Consider the following 10,843-nt stretch of genomic DNA (forward strand, 5'->3'; position numbering starts at 1 on the left):
CCCTTCTAACTCCACTGAAGTCAGTGAGGAAGTCACATCTTCTTGGACTGATTCATATCCTGTTGCAGCCCACCAGACTCCCTGAAATACTAATCCAGGATGACTGGAAAGGAGGGTCCTTCAGGAACAGCACAAGGGCCAACCAGAGGGTCTCAGGCAGAGGGGAATCACAATCCCCCTTCTGTTGGCAGAAAATTACTTTTATATTCAACCTCTGTGCACAACCAGAGGCTTTCAGTTCTGAACTCCAAGATACATCGCCAGTACCTGTAAAACAGGAAGAGGAAGAAGAGATTGGATTTATACCCCGCCCTTCACGTGGAGTCTCAGAGCGGCTTACAAACTCCTTTTCCTTCCCCTCCCCACAACAGACACCCTGTGAGGTAGGTGAGGCTGAGAGAGCTCTTTCAAGAACAGCTCTGACAGAACTATGGCTTGCCCAAGGTCATCCAGCAGCTGCAAGTGGAGGAGTGGGGAATCAAACCCGGTTCTCCCAGATTAGAGTCCACACACTTAACCACTACAACAAACTGGCACCAAACTGACTATACAAAAGCCTTCCTTTGTGTCATGGTCCTAGGAAACTGAAAGCACCTGCCATCAGTTCAATACCTCATCAGGGAAAAATAAGGAGATTGCTGCAGGAACTGTTAGCCATTTTCCTGTCCTCTTGTCTGCACTGGGGGGGGAGTAGAGAAGGAGAGGGGTGAACAAGTAGCTTCCATCAGAGAGAAAGGTTAAGAAAAGCCCATAAATCAGTGTAGCTCTTCTGCCTGACAAGCAAAAGCTAGGTCTTCTTCAGGAGCAAGTAGACGGCAGAATCCTCCAGCCTACCAAAAGGCATTCTAGCCATAAGCACCCATAGCTATTTGAAACTGAGGCCAGTGGGGACGTAAAGAAACCTCTGGACATCTGGTGTCTACTGAAGACATCAGTATCAGAATTACCGTTGTCTCGCCTTATTCTGATTTTTCACACTATCCACTCTGCACAAGTTAATTGGCTAGCCACTTTGGTGGCCCTTGCAAAGGGAGAAAGGTGTAATATAAATTTCGTAAAATAAATTAAAAAAAAAATTAGAAGACCGTAAGCGAACCTGGTTGCTATCTACCCATCTACCACATTTTCGTCCCATCTTTCCTCAAAGGAGCTCAGGGTGACACACAAAGTCCTTCTTTTCTCCCTTTTATTCTCACAACAATCCTGTGAGATAGGTTAGGCTGAGGGAGAACAACCGGCCCCATGTCACTCAGTAAAGCTTCATGACAGAATTGGGATTTGAATGAAGGTTGCTTCTGTCCTAATCTGACATGCTAGCTGCCATAACCTCACTGGATTTTCTGATGCTCCGCTCAGGATTCATCAAGTTACCTTCTCTATCTCTCCTCAAAGCTCTTGTCACCAAAGCTTCCCTAAGCCACTCTAGCTTTATATTTTTCCTATTTCTATCCTAAAGATTATCTTTCTCTTATCTATGCAACTCCTTACTTAAAAGGGAGTTCTGATGTGTTCAATAGTCAAGCAATTTCCATCTTCCTAAAGATAGTTTCACAGGCTAGCCATGTTGCTCTCCAGTAGAACAGCTGGATTTGGGTCCAGTAGCATCTTAAGGTAAAGCTAAAGGTTCCCTTGCTCGAAAGCCAGTCAAATCTAGGGTTGCGATGCTCATCTCCGTTTCAAAGCCGAAGAGCCAGCGCTGTCCGAAGACGTTTCCGTGGTCATGTGGCCGGCATGACTAAACACCAAGGCGCACGGAACGCTGTTACCTTCCCACCAAAGTGGTACCTATTTATCTACTTGCAATTTCTTGCTTTCGAACTGCTAGGTTGGCAGGAGCTGGAACTAGAGATGGGAGCTCACTCCATCATGCGGCACCCGGGTCTCGAACTGCTGAACTACCGACCTTCCACAGCCTGCAGTTCAGTGTCATAACCACTTGAGCATCTTAGAGACCAACAATAATTTCAGGGGCCAAGCTTCTGAGGGTCAATGCTCCCTTGGCCAGATATCCTGAAAATCCTGTTGGTCTCCAAGATGCTACTGGAGTCAAATCTACCCATCTTTATACAAATGAAGCTGCCTTAATCATACCTTAATCAACATCAGTACTGTCTACTCAGATTAGCAGTGGCTCTCTGGGGTCTCTCAGGCAGAGGACTTTCACATCACCTACAATCTGATCCTTTTTAACTGGAGATGCCCGGGACTGAACCTGGGACCTTCTGCCTGCCAAGCAGGGGCTCTGCCACTGAGCCACAGTCCCTACCCTTCATAAACTTTGCTTTATGCCTTGAGCATCTGTACTATACCTGGCTTAAAAGGTAAAGGTTCCCTTGCTCGAAAGCCAGTCGAATCCGACTCTAGCGTTGCGGTGCTCATCTCCGTTTCAAAGCCGAAGAGCCAGCGCTGTCCGAAGACGTTTCCATGGTCATGTGGCCGGCATGACTAAACACCAAGGCGCACAGACTAAATTTTGAGTCTTACACAGGGAGCAGCCCTTGTGGCACATGAGAGCATTATACAACCGCAGAACAGAGCCCACGGAAAGAAACTCAGCAACGGACCCAGAAAACCACAGGGCAATTCACTTGTTGCTCACGCGAGGAATCAAAACCCACTAAGGAGTCATGATTTAGATACTCTACAAGGTTATAAATAAAACTTTAAATACTGTTATGGCTGCTTTTTAAATAAATAAACACCCTGAGGCGCTGGCTCGTTCTTTTTCAAACAGCTTATCAAGGCAAGTGTTGGAAAGGCAGATTCTCCAGAAGGGCATTTTCTCCCCAATTAATTTACTCGGACCCACTCTGTACCTTTTAGGTAAAGCCTTTTCTGTGCTTCTTAGATGTGTCACACAGGTAACAGACTTGAAGTTTTTATGGTAGCTCTTAAAAAGACATATAGCCTTGTATCACTTATTCACAAAAAATTCCTGTTCAAGCCAGCGGGAGGCTTGAATACCTTAAACACATTTAAGACACTGTTACACTCTAGTTGTTCCCTACAGCAGATATTTCCAAAGCAGAAAAATATGACCCATATTTTAAACTCTGTGCTATGGCCTATTACCTCAAATATCACAAGACCCTACAGGGTTTCCCCCAAAATTTATGGATACCTTGCTGGCATCTATGCATAAAGGTCTGTTAACCTAAAAAGTGAATTATTTTTACTTCCCACACAAGCTTCAGCTACCTGCACATCCTCACTCAGCATGCTTAACATATTCTGCTCGTATTTTGAAAATCTTTTCATGACACTTTGCAAAGGGGCATAATCATGAAAAGGAGATGACGTTATTCACAGAAGGGCATACAAAAAGGGGAAACTGCAATATCAGGACAGGTAAATCAAGATCTACTAGATCCCTCTCCTTCTGCACCCAAGGGCATTAAATACCTTGAATTGCAAGGTGTGCTTGCAAATGTAATCACTGGAAAAGAAATTTTGAGGTTAAAAAAAAATCACCCAGGTGGTTAACAGCAACATGGACAGATATCACAAACACATGCAGTTGCCAGGAAGATCAGGAGGAGGAGATGGCCATGGAGGCCAACCAGCAGACAGCTGGAGCCAAAGCCAATGGCAAGGAAAAGTGTGGAATCTCTCCTTTCCCATGAATCCTTGCAGGTTCTCCTCTTGCAATAATCATGATGGCCAAAAGCAACTTGCTGCAACTCTCAGGTTCAACTCACCACACACACACACACACAGCACAGTAAACATTAGGAACTCTGAGGAAGAAAAGTGTGAAGAAGAGACAGTAAAGACTAAGAAAAGCTGTGCTAAGGGCAAACCATTCTAACCAACTCAAACAACTATTGTGGTGAGAAAGTTTGCTTCCTCAATGGTTACTACATCTTGCATTATGGAACCTAAGAAACCGAACAGTAAAAGCCTTCCTTATCAGAAAATCAAAAAGGACATTCAGCAAATGCAGAAGGAATCCAACTTCCATAATTACAAAAGTATTAATAAAACCTGACATGATAAATATTTGGAACTAACTCTAAGCAAGATTAAAAGATCAACTGCATAATAATAGTTTTGCTAACCCTAACCTGCAGGTTGTAGACATACTTGGAATAAAGGCAGCAAAGGTTTACAGACCACCTACAAAACACAGGTTACCTCTATCCCTTTTTATCTAAAAAATAACCAGCAAACATGCCAAAGGGTAAACTGAAGCCTAGCCTGAAATCCTCAAGAGAGAATTCAGAACATCTTTCAAACAAATAAATACCGCAAAATAGCTCGCATAAGCCTCACAGCTTTTTACAAAAGTATTAATAAAACCTGACATGATAAATATTTGGAACTAACTCTAAGCAAGATTAAAAGATCAACTGCATAGTAATAGTTTTGCTAACCCTAACCTGCAGGTTGTAGACATACTTGGAATAAAGGCAGCAAAGGTTTACAGACCACCTACAAAACACAGGTTACCTCTATCCCTTTTTATCTAAAAAATAACCAGCAAACATGCCAAAGGGTAAACTGAAGCCTAGCCTGAAATCCTCAAGAGAGAATTCAGAACATCTTTCAAACAAATAAATAAAAATATATGGATATTTAGATTCTGCAAAGTGGATTTTGCTGTTGAGGAGGAGGAGGAGGAGGAGTAAGATGATAACGAAGAGATTACATTCATACCCTGCCCTTCACTACCTGAAGGAGTCTCAGAGCGGCTTACAAACTCCTTTCCCTCCCCCTTACCGCAACAGACACCCTGTGAGGTAGGTGGGGCTGAGAGAGCTCTGACAGAAACTGCTCTTTTTCAAGAACAGCTGTGCCAGAACTATGGCTTGCCCAAGGTCATCCAGCAGGTGCAAGTGGAAGAGTGGGGAATCAAACCCGGTTCTGCCAGATTAGAGTCCATGCACTTAACCACTACACCAAACTGGTTAAACTAAATTGAGAACACAAAGTGACTTACATTGTTACCGTTTTAAAAAAATTAATTTTTTTAAGCCTATTGATTTAAGTGGAACTTGCTGAGTAGAAACTGTAACCTTAAAAGTGAAGCAACAGTGACTCTGAAGAAGGCTCTACACCTAGGATGCTTCCCGTTGTCCTAAAAACAGGAAAGTTTACAAACAAGTGAAAAGACAGAACTCACATTTTCAAAATTATAACAGTGGTAATACCAGAAATAATATTCCAAGGAAATAGGAAATAGGAAATAAACAAATTCATACTGAAATTAATGGATACTTAAACAGATGTAAGACTCGCCGATAGATGCCCAGAAAATTCTCAGGCTTACAGGAGAGAAACAGAACATGAAATCAGCAATGTGATCCTATAGCACAAGAAGAAAAACAATATACCGGGTATATTAACATAAGAACCACATCGAATGCTTGGCTTGTACTTTTCCTGTCAGAATCTAATATGGAGTGTAGTTCTCTGCTACAGGCACTGCAATTTAAGAAAAAACATATTTATACATTTAAAAATTAAGAAAATAGCAAAAGGCTGTCACATACACTCGAATATGAAATGCCCTGCCTGACTCTGAACTAAATGGCAGAAGATATTCCTTCCAGTTCTGTGAACCCAATTATATGGTTCTCTGGAAGACATTTTTCAAAACCAAGTTTAGTTCTATACAGAGAACAGGAAGTAAATTTTAGCTAGCTATCTGGCTACCAGAATAATCAACCTTTATATCAGCCTTCCGGACTCCTTTGAAATAGAAAAAACTATTTAACCTTGCGTCACAGGTATTCCAGCTGCCTATTTGGACGTAAGAAGTTCCAGTGAACAGGAATTTGTGGGCAAGACTTTCTGCATCAATGGCCATAACATATCTTTACAGTTGCAATGACAGATTGACTCAGTCATGTATTGATTACTATATGTCAAAAAGTATTGACTCAGTATTGACTCAGTCATGCATTGATTTCTTTTGCTGTCAATTGACAGCTGACTTATGGCAGCCCCATGGGGTTTTCAAGGCAAGAGACATTCAGAGGTGGTTTGCCATTGCCTGCTTCTGCATAGCAACCCTGGACTTACTTGGGAGTCTAGCTCCTGAGATCTAGAGATCGGGCTATCCTGGTCAGAGTCATGTATTGATTAAAGGTAAAGGTAAGTTAAAGGTTTCCCTTGCTTGAAAGCTAGTTGAATCCAACTCTAGGGGCGGTGCTCATCTCCGTTTCCAAGCCAAAGAGCCAGCGCTGTCCGAAGACTTCTCCATGGTCACGTGGCCAGCATGACTAAACGCCAAGGCGCATGGAATGCTGTTACCTTCCCACCAAAGTGGTACCTATTTATCTACTTGCAATTTATTGCTTTCGAACTGTTAGGTTGGCAGGATATGGGGCCAGAGATGGGAGCTCACTATGTCATGCAGCACTAGGGTCTTGAACTGCCGAGCTACCGAGCTTCTGGTCTGCAACTCAGTGTCTTAACCTCTGAGCCAATTGATTACTATATGTCAAAAACTTATTATTTCCTTATTCATATAAAGAAGTTTTAAATTCTACAAGATTTAACATTATATAAAATCACTACCCTCTCCCTCCCAACACCGCCCCTCCAGGATTTCATGTAATCAGGCTAGCCATAATTGAACTTCACAACACTCCTCTAAGGTAGGAAATTCAGTTTTTCTCATTGTCACTGCAGAGGAAGAAAACTGAGAAACAATATATTGTATGAGACTGGTTGTTAAATCAGTTTAAATCTGTAGCATATGTCCTATATAGTATCTACTCCTACACCAGGACTGTAGAAAGAGATCCACATTCTTATTCTCCCACACTAAGGGCCTAAGCAAAACTGGAGACCGCTACCAGAGAGCCAAGGTACCCTTTCTTCTCATAAATCTGGTATCATGGAACCACTGCCAAGGCATATGAAAAATCAATTATTTCTTTTTAGAAGTGTAAAATTAAACCCGATTCTTAAAAATGTAACTGGGTGGATTTTTAATTCAGCTATATTAAGACTGTTTTAAAGAAATAATTTGGTTTAAAATGGATCTAAATGTTTTGCATTTATCTTTTAAAACAGAATTGACAATCATCTATGAATTAAAGTGTGGTTTTCTATGAAAAAATGGGGAAACGTACTTTCGAGGTGAAGCACTATAAATAACACAAGATGGCCATGTATTTATTACTGAAGCAATTTATGAATATTTATGACTAACAAGCAAACAGCATAGACATTTACTTTCCAGTCAAAGGAGAACACTGCTTTTTTGGCTGTAATTCTGCCCTTAAGAAGCTCATAGCTATAAGATTTTATGCTATCAGCCTTGTTCCTGAAAAGTTCCCAGTATTTAGCTCACAGTTCAGAACACCTAACTCTGGACTGTTGATTTGACTATGGCTCTTGACTTGTATAAACATGATCTTGCTTAGTGTCCTTGCCAGAGTATAGAAAGGAAAACTGAATTCCATTAATTACGTTGCTGCCAACCTGTCCCTGAAGAATTATAATTGTGAAGTGCAAAAGGCATATGAGCTGCATGATTTTCAGACTACGATTTAGGCAGTATAAAGGTTTTATTTCATTGCAAACAGATACGTTTTATTATAAGAATGAATTCGTATATCATCTTGTTCAAAAATCCATGATTGATAAACAGAAACTTGCATGATGAAATCAATTATTTAAATCAGGACCGCACCAACTCCAGGCGCCAGGTCACCACAGCACCTAGTAATTTTTATTGTGGCACTTTGTCATTTTTATTGGGTTTTGTGGTAGCAATAATTACAAAAGTTGGTCTTTAAATTCGGGAAACCTGAAGTGTAAGAAGTTAGTCTGGCTCCTGAAGGTTTGAGCTGGCTCCTAGCCCCCGCCTCCATTATCAAGGCCTGATTTAAACAGTTCTTTTTTTCTTTGTTGATTTAAATTGGCTTGAATTAATCCATCCTCTCACTGAGAAACTTGACAGGGAAAAATGTTTCATTTATATAGTGCTTTACACACCCTGCAACAGATACTGGGATACTTTAAATAAAATCTCATAAAAACGCTTGACATTATAGGTTGGATCCAGCCAGTTTTTCACTCAATCACACCCAATTCCCCGCCTTACTCCAGCCCCATCTGCACATGCCTTTTATTCATACAGGTCCCATGATCCCATCATAGCCATTCTGGTGGTCAAAGGGGACCTTCTCCTTCCTTCTTCACCAGTAGATAAACTGGTTGGATCCAACCCCATGGTGAGTTTTACATCAAGCATTTGTTGTATGATTAGTAATGACTCATACAACTAATATAAAATCTATTTTAAAATGTTTGGAAAAGGATTAAGAGCCAAAAGTACACATGAAGCAGGGAGATTGATCACCAGATCTCCCAGTACATCACATTTTATCTAAAAGCAAATCTGGGGAATACAAATTACATAGCAGCGGCGGCAACAAGGGAGGTGGTGTTTAACCCTTTATGCCCATGCAGAATTCCAGATCTAACACTACCACCAAAAGCTTGAGGTTTGCCCTGCAAGGCATAAAAATGCATACTTAGACTGGGAAACCAGAATAGACAGAAAGCATTGAAACATAAACTGCTCCAAGGGCCATGGCTCCAATCCAGTGAGGATTCCTCTCACTGCAGCCTTTAAATTAAAAATTCAGTAAATCTATGGCCAGATCTTCAACATCCTATGTACAGTAACCTGGCCTTCAGGAAGAAATCAACAGGGGATCCCCTTAAAACTTCTGGATAATAAGAACTTCAAGTATTTTTGCAGATGACGAGGAAGGAACAGAGACATCTTAGAAGACTTCTATACTACAGGAACTACAGATCCTTGTAATCCAAACTATGGGTAGCCCTCAAGTATGGACAGCAACCAGAATGAGTTCTAGGCCCTTAAAATTCCTTACACCAGAGCTGAATGCATAAATAAGACAGAAAGAGTCATGGTTTGCGAATAGCCTTGAATCAATACATTGGCACTCTCCTTCATGTAAACCGCCTGCCACAGGAGAAATTAAGCCCATACCTCTCGTCTCAAAACCTTTGCTTTATATGTTTAGCAATTATTCCCACACATTATTATACAATGAAGTTGCACCACATGCCTCCCCTTGTGCCAAGTCTCACTAATAGTGAAGCTGTCATAAGGAAGATCTCTAAAGTTTGATTTGTTGTCTGGTATTACCAGCAAGGCACCATTGTTGCAAAGCTCCCCAGAGCAAAGATATTTATAGATATTGCAAGTCAAATATATAAGGATCACTTGTTTAAAATTAAGTATACAGCAGAACCTGATGACTTAGGACCATTGTTTCCATGCGCTCTAGGGCAAGCTATGAACTAAGAATACCCAGCAGGAAGCCATACAAGGTTTTTTTGTATTCCAAGTGGGTACCAAATGAAGCCAGCCGAAATGCAAAACCTGAAGTAATCTTAAATCACCTTCCTATCTAAGAAAAGGAACTCTATGAAATTGCCTGTCTTCAATATGATATATTAAGTCTTTACATATATCAAAAATATCAATGTATTTATGAAAGATGAAGTATAAAACAGAAGGTAAAATAAAAGAGCCCAGGCCGAATGTGACCTCGACAGGATAATTACTAGCCTAGGGCCTCATTCTATTATCTTTAATATCTATATTTTGCATTGCCTCCCATTAAATGTGTGCATCTCTGTATGGGACAAGGAAGTAGCTGTACAGGGATTTCCTATTAGGGAAGGGGGAAAGAGGGAATCGGCTAACCCAACCAGGCCCCATCGGTCTTAAAAACACAGTTCAATATTTATTATTTTACTGTGAAAAATCCAAAGTCACTCCGACACATAACTCAGGATTCCCATGACCCTACAAGAAAGAACACACTCCAGTCGTGCAACTTATGTGTGTGTGTGGGGGGGGGTGAAAGTGGCCACCACAAAAACAGGAGTTCCAAGGTCCCAGCACTCTTTTTTTGGACAAAATCCCACGAACGTAATATTAGTCGCGCCTGTTTAAAGCCCTCAAAGAAAACACACCAGCAGGGATACTGAAGTAACCCGATGGGTTTTGCTGCGGGGGCGGGATCGTTTGTTTTGTTTTGAGGGGGGGGAGAAACTAGAGGGAAGGCAGAGGGAGGGTGTGGGGGGGGGGGGGGGTGGAGCGCGCGAAGAAAAATAAACTCACCTTTCCCCAGCAGACAAGTAAGGCTGCTTTGTCTCTCCCCGCCTCCTTCCTGGGCCCGGGCAGAGCTTGGGGACAAAGGGAGGGAAGGGGAAAATGGAGCTGGCTGGGGGCTGGCTTCTTTCTCTCCCTCCCCGGAGTACCTACCGCAACAGGAGGCGACGACGAGGAGCAGGAGCTGCGCTGACCTCCAACCAAGGGACCCTTTTGTGCTCCAGCAAGGGGCCATAACACCGCCACGGAGGGAGGCGGGAGGAGGAGGAGAAAGAGCCGTCGCCGAGCCGCCGCGGCAGCAGCAGCCGGGCCCAGCCGTCGCTTCACCGGGGGGAGACTCAGCAGCGGCCAGCCCCGCGCGCGCTCTCTGCTCAGCCGCCCGCTCGAGGAGCCATGAGCTGCGGTTGCCGCTGCCGCTTCAGCTGCCGGCCTCGGCCTCCTCTCCGAGCTCAGACAGCGGGCAGGAGGGGCTCCGGCGGCGCATCTGCGCACTGGAAAGCCGAACGCGTGGAGCCGCCGTCGCCGTCGCCGCTCTCCCTGGAAGATGCCCTGAGCGAGGGAGGGAGCGAGGGAGGGAAAGGCTGAGCGCGGAGGAGGAGGCGGAGGAGGAGACTGGTGGCGGCTCCTCGCGGGACTCGTCGGACTCGGAGCGTCGCCCATCACTCACTTTCCTTTCTTTTCTTCGCTCTGGGGCAAGCGAGAGGGGATGCTGCTGCCCTCGCTCTTTCCATT

General features: G+C 43.2%; 1 protein-coding gene across 2 annotated transcripts in view; it reads right to left on the minus strand.

Annotated features, from left to right (window-relative positions):
* Positions 1-10,634, minus strand: part of LRP12 (LDL receptor related protein 12) — a 61,487-nt gene extending 50,853 nt beyond the window's left edge. For both annotated transcript variants that reach the window (XM_015407289.1, XM_015407288.1), the window contains exon 1: positions 10,265-10,634. In XM_015407289.1, the coding sequence (XP_015262775.1) occupies positions 10,265-10,346 (82 nt within the window). In that variant the 5' untranslated portion in view covers positions 10,347-10,634. The remainder of the gene's footprint in view (positions 1-10,264) is intronic.
* Between the last annotated feature and the right edge of the window lie 209 nt (positions 10,635-10,843).

This window comes from Gekko japonicus, unplaced genomic scaffold, assembly GCF_001447785.1.
Source record: "Gekko japonicus isolate JY-2015 unplaced genomic scaffold, Gekko_japonicus_V1.1 scaffold119, whole genome shotgun sequence".
Lineage (NCBI taxonomy): Eukaryota > Metazoa > Chordata > Lepidosauria > Squamata > Gekkonidae > Gekko > Gekko japonicus.